At 39.6% G+C, this 20,797-nt stretch overlaps 1 protein-coding gene across 8 annotated transcripts in view; it reads left to right on the forward strand.

Moving 5' to 3' along the window:
- The window catches only part of grm8a (glutamate receptor, metabotropic 8a), a 330,926-nt gene that overhangs the window by 272,892 nt on the left and 37,237 nt on the right, over positions 1-20,797 (forward strand). Inside the window, exons 12-14 of one of the 8 annotated variants that reach the window (XR_013803241.1) lie at positions 7,452-7,592; positions 8,430-8,526; positions 10,990-11,757. Coding sequence is in view for 4 of the 8 variants with exons in the window: in XM_079654164.1 (XP_079510290.1) it covers positions 7,452-7,592; positions 8,417-8,522; positions 10,990-11,039 (297 nt within the window). In the remaining 4 variants the exon portion in view is untranslated. Of the gene's footprint in view, positions 1-7,451; positions 7,593-8,416; positions 8,527-10,989; positions 11,758-20,797 lie in introns of those variants that run through there. The other 7 variants (XR_013803242.1, XM_079654165.1, XM_079654164.1 and 4 more) reach the window with 7 other exon arrangements.

Genomic DNA, 20,797 nt, shown 5'->3' on the forward strand with positions numbered 1-20,797 from the left:
AGAGAAAGAGGAGAGGAGAGCCTGATAGGTTAGGAGGTCGTCATGGTGTTTGGATTTCCACCATTTCCGCTCTGCTGCCCAGAGGATGGTTATTTTATCACGCAGTGCGTCATTTAGCCAGGGAGCAGGAGGGGACTGACGAGCCTGCCAAGATGTGAGAGGACAGAGAGAGTCCAGAGAGGATGAGAGAGTAGAGAGGAGAGTTTCTGCAGCAGAGTTTGGAGGCAGGAGTTTGAACGAGTCAGAGGAAGGGAGGGCTGAGAGCACCGATGAGGCAAAGGTAGAGGGGGAGAGGGAACGAAGGTTACGACGGACAGGTGCCGGATGAGAAGAGATTAGGTTGTTATGTTTGGAAAGGGGTAAAGAGAATGAAATGAAGAAGTGATCGGATGTGTGGAGCCGGTTTACAGACAGGTTAGAAGTAGTGCAGTTCCTTGAGAATATGAGATCAAGGACATTGCCAGCTTTATGAGTTGGTGGGGATGGAGACAGTGAGAAAGCAAAGGCGGTTAACAGAGATGTTAGTTCAGATATCTTCCCTGTCTGGAGGTTGAAGTCTCTGAGAAGTACAGCGGGAGGGCCAGTTTCAGGGATGTGTGAGAGGAGATTATCTAACTCCTCCAAGAAGTCCCCCAAGGCGCCTGGTGGACGGTAGAGAACAACAATGGTTAATTGTATAGGATGGGTTACTGTGACGGCATGGAATTCAAAGGTGGATGGAGTGAAGTTAGGAAGCTTGAAGAGGGAAAAGCTCCATTTGGGAGAGAGCAGGAGACCAGTGCCACCTCCTCTGCCAGAGGGTCTGGGTGTGTGGGAGAAGGAATATGCTGTGGAGAGAGCTGCTGGGGTGGATGTGTTGGATGGAGTGATCCAGGTCTCAGTGAGAGCAAGGAAATCCAGAGTCTGCAGGGAAGCGTAGCCAGAGATGAAGTCAGCTTTAGGAACAGCTGACTGGCAGTTCCACAGGCCCCCTGCAACTAGCTGTTGGATCTCAGTGGAGCATGTCGGATAGACGAGAGCAGGCCGGTTATATCGATGAGGAGATACACGGGGCCAGTGATGATTGCGAGAAGACACATAAACAGGAATGGAGAAAATACACATGATTATAGCATGAGGGGCTAGAAAACTAAAGAAGGTCAAGGCACATAGAAACATAAATAAACAACATAACAATCGAAAAATCAGGATGAAAAAAAAAACACAAATTGAAATGTACTTATAAGGTGTAGCGTACACATATTAGGTGCAACATTAATACGCATATGTACATACATGTAAGATCTTATCACCTGGTCCTTATACATGTTTTCTGTCCTATAATTAACCAAGTTTTCCCATCTTTGGTCAAAAATATCAACTTTGATTCTCATGGTTATTTTCTCCATTTCCTACATTTCAATTGTGCATTTTGTTGCATCACACATTGGCGTTATAAGAGTTAGTTGAATTCTTTAAACCAGTGGTTTTCAAACTGTGGGGCGTGACCCCCGGTGGGTCGCGGAGGTACTGCAGGGGGGGCACGGGAAGATTTTTTTTTCTTTTAAAAAAGATGATGTTCTCCTTTTAGCTTTGTGAAGCAACTTGAGATGAGGTTGTGTTTAAAGTGTGCTATACAAATCAAATGTATTATTATTATTAAATTGTAAACAAACACTGCTTGAAAATATCTCATTGGTCAGAGAGCTGTGGGCATAATGCTGCCTTTTGCAACATCTACTTGTGTGAGATAGGCTTTTCTGCCCGACTGAAAGAGTTTGGGAACCACTGCTTTAAACGCTTAATAAAATACATCAATGCTTCCTTTTTATCTCCGTTGATAAAATTCCATAACATTGCCATTCTCCATTTGTCCAACATATGTTTTAGGTCTTCACTTAATGTCTGCATGTCTCTTTCTCTTCATATCAGCGAGTAGAAATGGTCTCATTTAGTTAATTGGCTTCTATTGTAGTGTTTCTTTCTATTTCACAGTGTCATTATAGTGAACAACCCAGAGTACTTTTCAATATTGGCTGTCATGCCTCAGCCGCTCGACACTTATATTAACTCCATGATGGTGGCCTGCCTGTCTCCCAGGAGTCACGCTCTTCTACAGCTATTCAGCACTAACCACTTATTAAATGGCAATGCTTACTGCCAGAACAGATGTCTCAAATATTGCCCTGTGAATAATATATTGAGCTCGGTAACTGACCTGTAACATCCACCTCCATGCCGTGGATCATCTCAATTGGTAGCTAGTTTGGACATTCAGTAGCTCGGATTCAGATAAAGAGTTTTGCAATGATTGATAAAGCCGACATCTCGCTGACACCCAAACACATCTCGTTCGCATGAACCCTGCTACGCTCATCCTCCAATCGAAACAGTCCGAGTTGTTAGGGATCATCAAAGTGCCTCCATCTATGCTTTGAGTGCTGTGACTCCATCCAGACTAAGAATAAACCCTTTAACTTTAAATACCACGTACACAGCAGATTGACCTGTGTGTGGCCTGCTGGGTCTGAGGGGGGCAACATGTTTTGTGACCATTGTGGATGCAAGATTTAAAGAATAAAATGTAACTTGGTCGTGTTTTTTGTAAATATTTTCAATATAAGATGAGGCTTAGCCACAGTGGACCTTTTCTGGAGAAGAAATTAACAAAAATAAGACAAATTCATACAAAACGATCAAAAGATATACAGAACATTTAGAAAAATACAATATTTTAGTTTTTTTTAGGTTACCTGGATTAGTCACTGACACTGAACAACACTGTACTCGAAGCATAACTTAATCTAACCTTCTGATTAGGACTAACCCTAAAACTAAATATTTGTCCACAGAATCTAGTGTACCTTTCTTCTTCTATATTTCTCTCTCCATCCTATCTTGTATCGTGTTTATTTTCTCCCAGGTGTTAAAAGCACATCAGGCATCACTCTACTTCCTCTGTTCCTCTTGTTGAATCTCATCCTCTCACGGACCAGAGATTCTCCGTCTGTAAATGTCCTAGACCTTAAGGGAACATATTGTATGCAGCCATCCGTAGCTAATCATCTACTTTCAGAGTGGGACTCTTGGGGATAATACAGCGCTCTTTCCTGATGCACACATTCGGAGCTGCATGGAGCACAGTCATGTGTGTGTGTGTGTGTGTGTGTGTGTGTGTGTGTGTGTGTGTGTGTGTGTGTGTGTGTGTGTGTGTGTGTGTGTGTGTGTGTGTGTGTGTGTGTGTGTGTGTGTGTGTGTGTGTGTGTGTGTGTGTGTGTGTGTGTGTGTGTGTGTGTGTGTGTGTGTGTGTGTGTGTGTGTGTGTGTGTGTGTGTGTGTGTGTGTGTGTGTGTGTGTGTGTGTGTGTGTGTGTGTGTATCAGCTGGAAGCTACAACTTTGGACCAAAGGGGTGATGTAATGGAAGCGACTATCTACAGCCTAATGCTGTTTGATAAGAGGCAGTTCGCTGCAGTTCAAACGCAAGACCTGTGGGCCGAATACAGCTCCACATTTGTACTGTACTGTGTGTCCTAAATGAGAAATTCATACTTGAAAATGATGCCAACAATGGTGGATCATCATCTTACTAATACAAGAGATAATAGATATCAATAAGATGTTTTTTACTGTAGTGTAATAAGTAAGATAACTGAACAATGTGACCTTAGAAGAAGAAGGAACAAACAGATTTAGGATCAACAAATATTTTATTGATAGGAAATGTTTGCCTTTCATTCAGCATATTCAGCCTATACACCAACACATGAGCATACTACAGTTTAAATCAAATCTGAGATGACCAAACATGCTCCGTTTTAGTTTAAATGCCAACATTGTACTTGGAAATAATATTGGTCCTTTAACAACAGCAACAAAATCTTACTTTAACATTTTATTTAAATCAGTGAGATTTTATGGTGATTTATATATCTTTGGATAGTCACATAATAGGAATTCTGTCTGGGGTCTGTGGGGGGGAAAAGGTTGCGGTAATGTTTTATTTAAATGGTTATTTAGGTAGTCAACAAAGACACCTTCTGTTACGGCCCGTCCACACTACAGCTTCGACAGCTTCAAAAAACGGTTTCCAACGCGTCTGCCCATTCACTTTGAATGGGGTGACGTCACGTTGCCTCGATTTTCGCCGAACTGAATTGTGGGTAGCAGAGCGGAGCTTTCCTGGCGTTTCAGGCTGCAAAAGTTGAGCAATGTTCAACTTTTGAAGCCGGAGACGCCGGAGTAGCCAGCGTCAGCCAATCAAATCCCGTTTATGCAAATCTGACAGTTCAAGCGCTAGCCAATCAAACCACGTGCAAGCTGGGAGAGCCAGACCGCAGTTCAAATTACGGTAGCAAATCACCCGGTTCTTTACGACCAGAACTATTTACTGGGATACAAACCGGAGGAACCAGGCATGGAGGGAGGTGGCAGAGACAGTGGGTGAAACTGGTAGGTTTTCGCCTGTTTGGGGAGTTTATATATTAATTGCTCGCATAAAATCCCCGTTTTTTTTTGCTTTGTATGCCGGGGGCGGGACATTCATGTGATTGGTTGTTGGTCGCGGTGCTCGAATAAAATCCCCAAGCTTCAGACACGCCCAGCTCCAAGCTTTTTTTGAAGTTATAGTGTGGACGGGCCGTTAAGCATCAGAAACGTACATTTTGGTAACAAATTGGAATATGATCTTTTTTCTTGAGGTTTAAACTGGGGTCAAAGTGACACATGAGGATAAGGGGTGTAAGGTACATATGAGGATAACAGCAGGTTTAATACACACAGTTAAGCTATTAATGAATTAAAAACAGAACAATGAACCAAAGAAAGTGAGAAGCATAAGAAAGATTCAGGCAGTAGGCGTATACATTCACACTTAAAGAATTAGCTTACGGAACAGTACAGCTTGTGATTCTCAGAAACAGCTGTACTCTCTTTTCAGGCAGTAGTTACCGTCATTATGTCGTTGCACTTTTTGACAACGAAGAGCCGACCTATCAGTTCTCTCTCTCTCTCTCTCTCTCTCTCTCTCTACAAATTGCTCTCATCTTCTCTTTTGCTCACTTGTCCCATCCCATCAATTCCCCCCCCCTAGCCTCTCTGCAACTCTTCCTTCGTGGCTCCGTCATCTCATTTCTACTATTCTTACCCATAAATCCATCCATCTCCTCTCTCCTCCTCCTCCTCCTCATCCCTCTGTCTCCCTGTATGTACGGCAGACACTTCTCTCCTGATAAGCTCCATGTCTTCAGAGCCTGTCAACTGTGTCACTTCCTCCCCCTCCAAACTCCTCTGAGAAACTCACTAAGGACCCCAGGACTGGAGCTTAGTCCTCTGCTGTGTGTGTGTGTGTGTGTGTGTGTGTGTGTGTGTGTGTGTGTGTGTGTGTGTGTGTGTGTGTGTGTGTGTGTGTGTGTGTGTGTGTGGGTGTGGGTGTGGGTGTGGGTGTGGGTGTGGGTGTGGGTGTGTGTGGGGGTGGGTGGGTGTTGTGTGCTTGACAGTCTTCTTGTTTCATCATAACTGCCCTCAAACTTACCTGGAAGACTCAATGTGTTCAGTCTAATTCAGTGTAGTGAATATAGGCCACACATGCCTTTATTTTTTTCTACGCTTGATTATTGCAACAAAAGAAGCAACTTACCTTCCCTAACTGCTCAGAATGTTGATGCCAATATAATTAATAAGCATTAAAAAAGACATATTATCTTACTGTTCAGGTTCATACTAGTATGTAGTGTCTCTACTTCAAAGAGTCCTCTCCTGCTGATGTTCAGGTGTATATCAGTATGTAGTGTCTCTACTTTAAAGAGTCCTCTCCTGCTGATGTTCAGGTGTATATCAGTATGTAGTGTCTCTACTTTAAAGAGTCCTCTCCTGCTGATGTTCAGGTGTATATCAGTATGTAGTGTCTCTACTTTAAAGAGTCCTCTCCTGCTGATGTTCAGGTGTATATCAGTATGTAGTGTCTCTACTTTAAAGAGTCCTCTCCTGCTGATGTTCAGGTGTATATCAGTATGTAGTGTCTCTACTTTAAAGAGTCCTCTCCTGCTGATGTTCAGGTGTATATCAGTATGTAGTGTCTCTACTTTAAAGAGTCCTCTCCTGCTGATGTTCAGGTGTATATCAGTATGTAGTGTCTCTACTTTAAAGAGTCCTCTCCTGCTGATGTTCAGGTGTATATCAGTATGTAGTGTCTCTACTTTAAAGAGTCCTCTCCTGCTGATGTTCAGGTGTATATCAGTATGTCGTGTCTCTACTTTAAAGAGTCCTCTCCTGCTGATGTTCAGGTGTATATCAGTATGTAGTGTCTCTACTTTAAAGAGTCCTCTCCTGCTGATGTTCAGGTGTATATCAGTATGTAGTGTCTCTACTTTAAAGAGTCCTCTCCTGCTGGTGTTCAGGTGTATATCAGTATGTAGTGTCTCTACTGGGACATATCTCCATGCTTTAATGTTCAAAAAGCACTTTATTTTTGCTGCAGCACCTCTTTTCACCCTCTGTCTGAAACCAGAGCCCAGGCTGCTCTGATTGGTTAGATGTTCGGCTCTGTTGTGATTGGTCCACCGTTTGGGGATGTGTGTGCAAAGGGTAACAAAGGACTTTACATTGAAGTAAATGGGATTTATTGTTTTACGTGCGGTGTTGAATTGATGATCAAGAATCGTGGTATTGACTAGTATTGTTCAACAGCATTTCTGGTATTGTGTGTGTGCATACTGTATTTATACACAATTATCTATATTTGTATCACCTTGTTTAATCGCTTCAATCTTAGTGTATTGATATTCCTTTATGTTCTATTGAACTATTACCTTACTGTTCTTACTTTGGCTTTATTCATCTGTTTTTGAAAGTTGCTTCCTAAATGTTTTGTACTAGTGTAAGAAATCCTGCCTATCATCATATCTGTCTTTCAGTCCACGTATCATACCCTCTCACTTGTGCCACCTAGTCCACTTTACAGGACATAAACTGACTGTTTTACAATGCAACTAAAGTATTCAACTCACAGGTTGTTGGAGGTGAACAGAACTCACATCTCAATCTCTGGAAAATAAAGTATATCCCCGAAGTATATCCTAATGTAAGCCAGACTTCATCCAAACAGCAAATCTGAAAGTCAATTTAAAGTCATTTCCGTCCCTTTCTACTCACATGATAAACCCATATGGAGTTTTTAGCCTGCCAAATAAATGCTAAGAACAATTTCACATTCTTTGACAAAGAGACAAGCTCTGCAGACGACGGGCAATTAGGCAATTTCACTGCCGCCATGCTTCCATATAGCATTTGATCTACCTGCATGTGTGTCACTTCAGCTGTCACACACTTTCTGCTAATTCCTCTCTTGTTAGACCTTCACTTACTTCCTGTGTTCTCCCTCGTCCCATCTGTGTCTCCCTCATCAGACGTTACACGGACTCTCCGACAACTTTAAACGTGATAACTAACTTCTCCCTGTGTGTCTTCTCTCTCAGATGTATATCCAAACCACCACCCTGACCATCTCTCTCAGCCTGTCTGCCTCAGTGTCTCTGGGGATGCTCTACATGCCCAAAGTCTACATCATCCTCTTCCACCCCGAGCAGAACGTACCCAAACGGAAACGCAGCTTTAAGGTGAGCGGAAATACTCTTCTTATTTTGACAGATGTTATATAAGTCAAATGTGGAATTAAAAAAAAAGGAGGCCAAGCTAGACTGGACAACATGCTGCTGGAAAACAAGTAAAAAAACAATTTGAGCTTGTAATGAGTCAAATATTTTTTATGTCAATAGAAAAAGTGAGAATGTGCTTGGTAAGATTTGTTGACACAAGATGGGATGTTTAGATGAATCAGATTTTGTAATTACGCGGGAAAACTCATTTTGAACAATTTATTTACCAGAATCAGGAAATGTTGTGTTAGAAAATAAGCAACACATGCTCAAAAGTGTTCTGTTTTGTGATGTTAGTCAAAATCTGAGATCAAAATAAGATATTCTCAAGATACTTAAGATGCATTGTCGAAAACCAGGGCCCTATATCTCACTGAATTGTTACTTCTTAAGTTATTAGGGCTTATATCAGGTGTAAAGACATATTCTGACTAGATATTAGACAAATATATATGGCAAGATTTTAAGTTGTTGTGGTAGTCTGAACTTCCTGTTAGGGTGGATTTAAAAAAAAAAGTACATTTTCAAATATATTTCAAAAAGTCAATCATTTTCGTAACATAATGTAAAAGAACTGGGTCAAAAAAAGCAATCAAACGCAGAGTCAATGTCAGAAAGTGTTTTACAGTATTCACCCAAACTCAAAAATCATTGAAGAAAAACGAAATTTAGCCGGGTCGCTAACCGATTTACGGCTAGATATTAATTAGACAAATAAAATAGGCAAGATTTCGAGTTTTTGTGGTCGTCTTCACTTCCTGTTAATGGATGTCTGAACGATGCAGGCCATTGTGACAGCTGCCACCATGACGGGGAAGCTGGGCCAGAAGGGAGGAGACCGGCCCAACGGAGAGGTGAAGACGGAGCTGTGTGAGAGCATGGAGACCAACAGTGAGTAAGAGAACACGGACGTTTTATACCTACACATATAAAATATTTCATAAAGATATATCCACCGGAAAAAAACTGGAACGTTGACTTTAATGAACGGTATTAATTCAACACATTTTACATAATTGTACTAGGTTAGTTAAAAGCAATAATATTAAGTTGAACCTAATATTTAAACTTCATATTATTGCATTGAACCCACCTAATAGAAAAATGTGTCATTTGTTGACATAATACATTTTATTAGAGTCAGTGTTTTCAGTAGTTACAGTTTCAATACATTAGAAGGGACTAAAGATAACGATACAAATAAAGCATACATGTACTCAAACAGACATATTCAGTGGTAGAAAGTAACATTTACTCAAGTACTGTATTTAAGTACAATATGTAAGTACTACTTGAGTATTTGTGCTTGTACATATACATGCTGTGCAATAACAGTGCTTTTGTGCAACTCACACTTATTACTTTTTACAATGTATTTACAAATTGTTAACAAAACCGTCTCCTTCAATACTTTTATAGAATCACTTAAAATACTGCTACTTATTCATTTGTTTTTGCTTATTCAATTATATATGTTTAGGAACCTGTGCTTGCTTTTTTATTTGTCATTATAAGTCTACTCTTTTCTGTAATGCGTAGATTTACCTGCTGCGATACAAATATAGAAATAAATACATGTTTCCATTCAATGCTACTTTATACTACTAGTAGATTTTTGGGAGAAATTGGGAAAAGGAAATACATTTTTTTTACTTTGTAACATTTGTTTGACATCATTACTTTCCAGAACAAGGTACAAAAAGGTAAAATGGTCATATATGTTTTAAAAGATGCAACCATTTTTGTAACATAATGTAAAAGAATTGGGCCAAAAAAGAGGAAACTGGTGGTGCAGCAATGAAACACAAAGTCAATATCACAAAGTGTTTTACAGTATTCACCCAAAGTCAAAAATCAGTGAAGGAAAACCAAAGTCTAATTCCGACTTGCGGCTAGGATCAGAAACACTCTACTTCAGAAAAGAGTCTCCTGATCTCTGCCTGTGCCATGTTCATTGTGCCAATAATACTTTCATCAGATTTTGAATGCAGTATTTTTGCTTTACTTTGAGTATTTTAACATGAATCTATTGTGACTTTCACTCGAACAAAGCATCTTATCCCACTACCATACATAAACAAGCACATCCCCCTGCTTGTGTGCTATGCTCAGATGTACAGCCTGCATGAAGTTTGAGTTTGACTAAAAAAAAAAATGTCACGCCTTAATTTTCTGCATAACAAAACAGCTGCAGCAGCGACAGATTTCAAATAACAGTGTGTCTTCCCCGGGTTTTGACAGTGAAGCATTCACTCTGTGTTGGGCTGCTTCTCCCGTGTCAGCAATCTGCAGATGAAATGACGGGAGTGCATGTGAATGTGCACGTGTGCCTTGAGTCTCTTATCAAATGGCCACCATGGGTTTGTGTGTCCTTTGGTGTTTCTGTCAATAGCCATGTGTGCTTCATAAACGCGTCTCTATGAACACGTGTACATGTCAGCATTGCTGTGCATGTGTTTCTTTGCAGCTCGTGAACACTGCATGCAAGAGTGTAAGGATTTTCAGACCTGCATTTTCCCGTCAGCACTTTATTAACATCATTGAAGGAAGCGGGTCACAGTTCATTCATAAAGCCAATACTTCTCCCTACATGCTTAACGTTACAGAGAAATTGCAAATGAATGCCATATGGTCAAAGCAACATTTTATATTTTCTTACAGGTATGAGTAGTACGGAAGAGGATTAGGGCCACGTTAAAAACATTTTTGTGAGGATTTGAAAAAAAAATGTTGTTTTGAATTCTGACTTGTTTTTTGTTCTGAGGAAAAAGTCAGAATTCTGAGGGAAAAAAAAACTCGAAAAAAAAAATGGTGTGGCCCTAATCCTCTTCCGTAGAGTGGAAAGTTTAAGAGTCTCTACTTATTTTGGTACCTGACATTTGCTTAAGAGCACTCTTCAGAAAATATCATGACAAGCTTTGGGCAATTTTCAAGGCTGCACCATACATTTCTTACATATTTATTTTTCATCAAAGACATTTTTCACATTATTCCAGCAGTGTGATGGCGGAAAAAAAACCTGAGTGAAAGAAAGTTATATAAAATGGGTTGTATGAAAGCAGCAGAGTATAACAAAGGTGAAGTTAGAAGCCTGACTTTGCTACAAAAACATTGGCATTTACCACGGAGCGCTTGAGGGGACACAGGACGTAATGGGTCTGACAAAAAGCCCCGACTACTCAGGTGGATGTGAAACTGATTCGTGACCATCTGTAGCCAAATCTGCTCTCAACTGTTCCTTCTTCTCTCCTTTTCCCCCTTCCACACATCCAATCTGTCGCTTCTCTTTCATTCTCTTTCCCCCCCCCTGATTCGCCCCATCTCCGCTTCATCGTCCACCCTTTTCAAATTCACGCAGCTTCATCAACTAAGACGACATATGTCAGCTACAGCAATCATGCCATTTGAAGGGACCACAGAGGATATGACGGAAAGGGATTGGACAAGGAGAAGGGGGGGCGTGTCCCGAGGCAGCGCCAAGAAGGAGCCGTGGTTCTTGGCCGGAGAACTGACGGACAGATTGAGCGCCCAATGGAATCCAAGCATGAGACATTTTGTATTGTTCCGCATCACACCACAGAGAGGTGGGACCACAAAAAACAGCCAGTCAGTGTGCCTGCTTCCTCGCTGCTCACAGCTCATTGGTCCTACCATGAACGTACCTGTTCTGAAAAAAAAAGAAAAAAGATATGCCATACCATAGGACACTGTGGTGGACAGAGTAACTATTAAAACGTACACCAAAAAAAAATCATAAAAAAGAAAAAAACTCCGACCATGTAGACATTATATCGAAAAGGGCAGGCTGGGAGAGAGATTTAACAGATTCCATTTTAAAAGATATTTAAAAAGAGAAATGTAAGAGAAAAATCTATGAGACTCAAACATGTTTGTTGTTATTCTCTACTTGTAAGTATTTTTGTGGTTGTGACGATTTTTTCATTCTTGTCTCACCGTTGTCCGATGGATCGCCCTTGCATAATGAGATGAGTGTGTTTCCTCCTGCTGTCTTGGCTAACCGGGTTGTAGCCTTGGGTTGTGAACCTGTAAAATGCCATGGTTGAAGCATGCCAGTTTTTTTATACAAAAAGGAGATTTATTTATAATAAAGGAATGTTTTTGCAAATGTGTAGAATGGTGGTCGTTTGTACATTTGTAGCTTTGAGGATGATTCTTTTGCAGGTTGGTTTTTAAGCTCTTGAATGACGAATGAGAAATGAATGGATGTCACCATGACTCCATATACAAATTAGTAGCACACCAGGTTAGCTATAGGATAAGAAACTGTTTAGCAAGCATGCTAACAGCAGATTACTGGGCTTTTCATTGTTTCCCCTCATGTTTAGTGAAATATTCCTCTACTTTGATCCAGACTGAGATATCTTTACAACTGTTGGACAGATTCCTTTGTAAATGTGTTCAGACATTGATGATCTCCTGAGGATGAACCCTAAGGGCTTTGGTTATTAACTGACTTTTCTTTCAGTGTCACCATATTGTTAACGTTTTATGTAACTGGGACTGTTAGGGTTAACACATTAATGTTTGTGAATCATCTGTTAACCTTAAAGGTAGGGTAGGTCATTTTGGAGAAACCAGCTGCCACTTCCTTACAGAGCCCCTCCTCCAACACACACGAACGCGCACATGACCAATGAGGGCACGAGATAAGTTTGTGCACAGATGGAAGGCTGACAGGCAGGTAGGCCATCCAGTTACTTTAGCCGGGCCGGCTCAGATGATTGGTCGTGCTTTTTACAGCGCTACGGCTTCCACAGATGATGTTTTTTAATGGATTTTTTGTCAAAGCACTTCAGATATTCATTGCTATCGGGATGTTAAGAGCATTCCATGGAACATAACAAAAAGTGTATCTCGAGCCGGCTTCTCAAACTTACCTACCCCACCTTTAACCCGTTGAAAAAATATTAATCAAATTGAAACAAATTACCAAGTTTCACCCAAAGTTGCTCCCGTATTTCCAGTGCTCAAGATTGCCAGTGATAAAGCAAAGATAGCAGAGAAACTGGCACAAGCTACACGTGTGACACTGACTGGAGACCACTGGACATCAGTCTGAACCATCACTACCTCACAAACAACTGAAACCATTCGCTTTAGGTGTGAAGAGAACGAAGGAAAGGCATTTTGTCGAACATTGTTTCTTGAAGTGAGACAGGAGTGAGAGATAGAGGAAGGGGTCAACAGTGAAGGATCAGAGACAGTGCAGTATCGACCTTTATGCCAATTATTCAGAAATCATGCTTTAATAAAGTGGGGTTTTTTCACTCGGATTTCTCTCACCAGTTAGTCATGCATTTTCTGTATTTGTCTCCAAAATACAAGTAAATATTGGTGTTTAAATCTTGTAATTAATAATGATTCATCCCAGATATTTGTTGATTAACACATTTGTTTTCCTTCTTCGATTGACAGCACTAGTTATAACGTATTCATCGATATCCTTATAACTTTGTAATGAGTTTTCTTCCAGGATCACCATCATCTTGATATTTGTGTTACTAAAATGGCTCTGTAACTGTTGCCATGACATTTGGTTCAGATATGTCCCTCCCACGATGAATTGTAATCCCTTTGTCGATCCCCTGACTTTTAATCTAGCCGTTCTAAAGTTTAATTTGTCAAATGCTTGACACGGAGTCAAGGCCATCCGCCTCAGCTGTACTGTGTGTTCAATGTTCTCTTCAACAGAACAGTAGGACGGTCGCTTTCTTTGCTTAAACATGCCTATAATATTTCTCTTGAATCCTGAAACGTAGCTATTTCCTCGGTTAATCTGTCAGAGAACATCTCCTTCCACGTACAGTTTGTTCTTTTCATTTCATTTCGATGTGTGTCCGTTCAAATCTCTTCCGTCCCATCTGTTCTTCTTAACTGTCCTTCAGTATTCGAGGAGAAGGTGATCACCTCACTGACAAGATGTTGAAGGGAGAAATCTGCCAGAAAAAGGGGCCTTGAGGGAGAGCTTGACAGTAAGAGAAAGAGATAGATATTAGAACAAAGTGGACAGAATTCCCCCCCCTCCGTCCACCTGCAACAACCCATCAGATGTCCAGCCTTCAAAAATACATGAGAGCTAAGAAAGAAATCTTTCAACTGCACCAGTGAATCCACTCTTGTTGGAGAGTAACAATCGATAGCGCTGAAGACAAAGTGAAAGGACAAATCACAGCGTTTACACCAGAATGGCATGCCTACAGAAGTCAGGTGGAAAGGTGTGAGTGTGCTCTTGCTCCTATACGTTTTGCGATATGTTTGCAGTTTCACCAACCAATCACCCATTCCCATTGCCTCAAGCCGATTTAGCGTTTATTAATTTCTGGAGGATATCAAAAAATCAATTCTCACTAGTAATAATGATTATTTCTGATATCGAAAATTGAATTTTAACTAGTTTGAATGCAAATTCTTGATATCAGAAATTCAAATGTAACTATTTGTAATTTGTATTCTCAATATCAGAAATGCGATGTTAACTAATGAGATTTGAATAGTTTTTCTCATTCATTTCAATGGGAGTTGGAATTCGAAGTTCAAATGCGAATTTCCGATATCAGTAATTAAATTGTTACTAGTTACAATTACATTTGAACTAGTAAAAATACCAATTTCTGATATCAAGAATTCAATTTCAACTAGTCGAAATGCCAATTGTTGATATCAGAAATACAATTTGAACTAGTTAAAAAAAAAAGTTTTGATATCAGGAATACCATTGTTACTAATTATAATTCAATTTTTATTTATAGTTAGTTACAATTTAATTCCTGATATAAAATTGTATTTCTGATATCAACGATTGGCATTTCGACTAGGAAGAATAGATTTTTTGATATCCTCCAGAAATGAATAAAAGCTAAATCGTCTTGCCATACACCTGGCGTACACAGAATATCTTGATGCCATGACGTTCTCCCTAAATGACAGGCTTGACGTGTAGGCAAAAAACTAAAAAAACATAAACCACGAGGAAAAAGCCTGGTTCCAAAAGCATAATATCACAGCTTCGATTTCTGCAGCTGTGTGTTTATTTCTGCAGCCAAATCCCAAATGCCCTGAAGCAAAACACTAAACTCCTACCTGCTTATTTACTGGAAGCTGCTCAGGAACGATTTGAAGCGTGTTTCATGACCCTATGCCTCAGGGAAGTTGCTCATAAGCCAAATGCTAACTTTTACAGACAGACAGACATGCTGCCAGTTAACAACAGTGGCAGCTTGTCTGTGTAAAACAGCAACTGAGAACTCGTACGTATTTTACTGTCAGGTGGATGTCATTTGTACCGCTGAGAGCAACTTTTGATACAAAAACCTAAATTTGACTGTTTAAGGTGTTGGCACAAGATCATACTTTATTTACCAGAAGAAAATACATGTTCCCTGACTATCATACAACTGTTCCCTCAAGATAACACATTGTTCCCTCAAGGACTTCTTTTGTAAAGGGAATATAACTTTGTGTCCACAACATAATTACATCATCACACAATGTAATAACTTGTTTTCACTTTGTTGTTCCCTCTATATAATAACAAGGATATTACTTGTTTGCAATAGATAATGTTTTATAGATTATAATAACTAGTTCCCACAAGATAATGTTGTTTACACAAGGTAATCATTTCTTTGCACAAGACAATACATTGTTCCCTCACCATAACACTGGAGGGTTCATAGAGAGAATAATAAATAAAACGAGACCACGTTTTATTAATTCGTGCACACGAGAAGTCATTTGTGGCCTCAATTTAAATAAAACTTTATTAATTCGTGCACACGATATACTTTCTGGTTCACACGTGATACTTTCTTATGGTTAGACTCATCGAACTGCCCGATTATTACGCCATATTATTAGTTTTATGAAAAAGATGTCCGGTCGCCAGGGCGTGTGTGTGTGTGTGTGTGTATCTGTGATCTGTGTCTGTGTGTGTGTATCTGTGATCTGTGTGTGTGTATGTATGTGTGTACTTGGCGGACCGGTAACAAGTATCTCGCGCGCACGAGAAAGTATATTGTGCATTATTACATCTCGTGTGCACGAATTAATAAAACGTGGCCAACGTTTTATTTATTTGTCTCTCTATGAACCCTCCAGGGCTCCTTAACATTATTCCCTCATGACAAAATAATTGTTCCCAGAAGATAATAACTTGTTTACACTAGATATGTACGAGTTCCCTAAAGATAATAACTTTGTTCCCTCAATATTTTACATTGTTTCCTCCAGATAATGTTTTGAACAATAATAGAACTTGTTTCTTCATGACAAATACTTTATCACACAAGATAATAACTTTCTTACTGTTTTTACTTTCCCCTCAAGATAATAAGTTGTTCTAATAACATAATAACTTATTTTGCACAATAATATATTGTTTGCACTAAAGAAATGTTTGTTTAATAAAGGACTCCCACAAGATAATAACTGGTTTACAATAGATAATAGCTTGGCCACCAGATAATAACTAAGACGATCACTTTTTCCCTACATGATGATATCTTAATAAACTATGTATTTGTATTATATGGATACAAATTGCACAGAATAAAAGAAAAAAGAACAACACCTTAAGGGACTTTAGGGGCTCTGAGGAAAAGACGGCATTAAACAAACATTTTACAAACATTTTACCAAACGATAAAACTTGAATGGTCAGATCAATTCTGAAATGTGACTTGCATCACAGCAGCTCCATGTGTAACATTAACATGGACAAATGTCAAAACACAATACATGAAAAACAAATATTTAACAGCACAGCACAATCGCTGAGAGAAAACATGCTCAAAGACCACGGCCCGTCCACACAGCAGCGTTCAAAAAATCTTGGAGGTGGGCGTGTCTGAAAGCTTGGGGATTTTTTGCGAGCAACGCGACCAACAACCAATCACATGAATCTCCCGCCCCCGACGTCAAAACGAAGTAAACTGGATATAAACTCCCCAAACAGGCGAAAACCTACCAGTTTCACCCACTGTCTCTGCCACCTCCCTCCATGCCTGGTTCCTCCGGTTTGTATCCCGGTAAATAGTTCTGGTCGTAAAGAACCGGGTGATTTGCTACCGTAATTTCTCGTTTGGAATATGAGGAAATGAACTGCGGTCTGGCTCTCCCAGCTTGCACGCGGTTTGATTGGCTAGCGATTGTACTGTCAGATTTGCATAAACGGGATTTGATTGGCTGACGCTTCCACCTCAGCTTCAAAAGTTGAACATTGCTCAACTTTTGAATCCTGAAAATCCTGGAAATCCTGGAAATCTTCGCTTTACTTCCCCACAATGCAGTTTGGCAAAAAGCGAGGCAAAGTGACGTCACCCCATTCAAAGTCAATGGGCAGAGAAGCGTTGGAAGATTTGTTTTAATGCTGCTGTGTGGACGGGCCGTTACGGTGTATTTGATCTGGGATTTAACTCTGTATTTACTGATGCACAAGATGAGTTAACTGTTATAGTTAATTGGTAACCTGCAAAATAAGAAATACGTTATACCAACTGTGGCATTAATACAACATCATGCAATGCAGCCAAATGTTACGTAATCTATCTCTTGGTTTAGCGATGTCAACATGACGCTCTTAACTTTCTGGAGTTCTCACATCAAAAGGCACCCTGGGAATTGCAGCAAATCCCCGTCTGAAGCAGATGTCGGTACCTTCCGATTGCTGTCATGCAGCTGATTCGTGTAAACAGAGGTTGGATTAGCTGTCTGACAAGTGTGATGAAATGGATAACTGTCGAGGGATCTGGGGCACTTGTTTGTCATCACACATGTACATTTGTCCGAGAGTCGTGCAGTGTTTTCTGGAAAGGAACCAGATGGTGGCGGTTCTGACCTCTCTGTCTCTTCAGTCGGTGAGTGATGCAGCTGCTGCCAGGTACAGGACAGATTTGATGAGATTAATTAGCGGTGAATCAGCCTGACAAAAATGACAGAGCACAGGTGGGCAAGACTGATATTAAATCAACCATAACCCATTAAAAAAAATGTAATTATTCAATTTAATTTAACTCCGAGGCTCTCTTTGAAAGGTTTTTACAATATCATCATTCTCGTAGGCTGCTGTACATTAAGATGTAATACCCAATTTGACAACTTTAGACAATATGGTCTGATGACATTGCCGGACAGAATGACATTTCCAAAGCTCTCATGCGGGAAATCTACTATGATGACATTCTAAGAACTCACCGAAGCAGATTTCCACAACTTTAAAACACCTACTTTGACATAATCGTATTTCTATGCTAATTTTGGAATACACGTCATTGAACATTCTTCTGGTTATTTGAGGTCGGTGTGCGTCAGGTGCTGGAAACTAGCAGCTTGATTAATGTCATGGAATAACTCTCAAGACTCTCTCATCTCTTTCTGTGATGGTTTTGTTTCTTTTATGGTAAGATAAGGATCTGATTTAAGGGGTATATGTTTTCAAAATACACAGAAAAAACTGAACCGTTGACTTTAATTGAATGTATTATGTGAATAGATCATCACATAACTCTAGTAGGTCAGTTGAAAGCATTACCATTATGTTTAAATAAAGAATATTAGGTTAAACGTATTGTCATAGCTTTCAATACGGTTGTGTGTTTTCGTTGAGATAATACGTTTAATTAAAGTCAACGGTTCAGTTTTTTCAATGTATACTTAATTTGGGTTATATATTTCAATTATCAAATACAATATACCTCCTAAAGTGAATATTTTTGTTATAAAAAAGCTATTAAAAAAGGCCATAATAACACAGAAATGAATGAATCTAAAAAGTAAATGAACTTAAAATGATAATTTATCAAGCAGCCTTTGTATAACTCACACAGTATGGCCTTTCCTTTCTTAGACCTAAGCTTTGAGTTGTGGGATTTTAAATTGAGACCCGATTAGGCATTGTTCCACTGCTACCCTTATAACTCAAAGAGCATCTCATTACCCTTTTTTGTTAAGATACAGCAATGGCTCACTGAAAAACCTGTAATGCTGGTCGTTGAGCTAATTAACTTCATTTCAACATCATGTGTTTGATCATCATTTCTTATTTTTACATGTTTTGGACACTTGTCCCTCATCTGGACTGCAAACCGTACTGCAGGAATGTCTGCAGGATATACTTTCTAACGGAAGCAATAATCCAGGATGTCCCCAGCCCACTAATTCAATTACCAATCTCAGCCGGCTGCCAGGGTGGCCAATGAAAGAGAAAAACAGTGGGTGTCTAAAAAAAAACTGCTCTCTCTGCGAAATCCTACCGCTGCCCACTGCCAATGTTTGAGTGTGTTGCAGAGAGAGAGAGGAAACAGATGGTTTACCGCCTTGTGATGCGTGTCAGTGTGGCTGGAAGACTGAGGCTTTGAGGCAGCTGATTGGTTCGCTGAATGCTGTCATCATGGCACCCAGACCTCAGACCCAGACCAAGGGTCTCGATCTAAGATTTATTTATTTATTCGTTTATTCATTAGACCCTCCAGAAAAACGCGGTCTAAAATCCTTGATTATGCGATTAAACATGCGGGGTTTTTATGTGATTTTATGCGATGAAATTGCGGGAAGTTGCGAAATATGCGGAAAGTTGCGAAATATGCTAAATATGCGGGGGAAAAGAATAACAATTTTTTTAAATATTGGGCTGTCTTATTTATTCTCTCTCACACACAACCTGCCACGAACGTTAAACCCCTTTACTATTCAATTAAACACATTCAATGTTTATTTATTGTAAAAAGCAATTGGGCTATTTTAATCTCACACACACACACACACACACACACACACACACACACACACACACACACACACACACACACACACACACTTCTCCGCCTCATTCTGTTTTCATTTACTCGTTCGTTATCTGACCAGCTTCAATCTTGTAGGCTACTCACTTCGTTTCTTGTAGCCCTCGAAAGGGTTTTGGAGGTTGATGCCTCGTGAACGTGAGTTGTTTGGCTTTCTTGTCCGCGGCAGCAGAAAGCATTTTCGAATGTTTGAATGAATCAAAGTGGGTCGTCACCGTAGATTTTCTCTTATGCTCCAACACACAGTTGCACGGGGTGCAGAATAGTTTCCCCCCACTTTTTTCCCGGTCTTTAGTAGAAATGTTCGTCGGTAAATGAGATGGATTACATTTTTTCATCTTGGTGTTTTCTCTATCGTGTGAGCTCCACACGTTCACTCTATACAGTGTTGTTTACATTCTGTGATGCGCGAGCCGATGACTTCATCATCATCACTACTTCACGTCAAGACGAGTTAACTTTTTTTTCTCTCAACTTTGTGTGGAAAAATGCGGGGATTATGCGGCCTTTTAAAAATCTGCGCCATTTTGCTGATTATGCGGTAAATTCTGCGATCGCAGAATCGCGTTTTTCTGGAGGGTCTAATTTGTGTATTTATTTTTTTATTTTTTTATTTATTCATTTATCTTTTTGTTTATTTCTTTCATATAGCAGTTATTTTAAAACAAAACCTGTACAACTTTACAAAACATGTACACTTATACGATAAGATAAGATACAAAGTACTTTATTAATCCCAATTTGGTAAATGTGTTAAGGCTGTACAAAGGCGTGGAATCAAATGCACGATGCAGAGACAAACAAATATCAAAATAAAGTGTTTTAATGTAAACAGGTCATAACACACTGAATACATAAAATAACTAAACAAACACTCAATAAACTGCCTAACCTATACTTTCAAAAACTAATACAAAAATACTTACTTAATCTAACTCTCTACAACGATAACTCTATGGACAATGACAAATGATCTTAACGCTGGAATGCTTGACAATCTGGCAACGAGACAGGGGAAGACGAGAACTATATATAGACAGACCACACCAGGTGAAGACAATTAGACAATCACAACAGCGGGAAAACAGACAAGGCAGGAAATGTACTTTAGACACATGAGGGTAGACAAGACTATCAAAATAAAACAGGAACCTAACATAAAACCTAAACTAGGGAACAATCTTAGCAGAGCCGTCTACGCACAACAAAATGTTTGCGTTGCAGCAGCATAAAAAGACAAGGCATTGTACATTAGAGAATTAAAAGACTAGAAATAAATAATCCAAAATGCAAACATCTCAAATAGAAAAAAAAGCATTAAAAAAGTAGAAAATACACATGTTTAAATTG

This window comes from Notothenia rossii (assembly GCF_949606895.1).
Source record: "Notothenia rossii genome assembly, chromosome: 10".
NCBI lineage: Eukaryota > Metazoa > Chordata > Actinopteri > Perciformes > Nototheniidae > Notothenia > Notothenia rossii.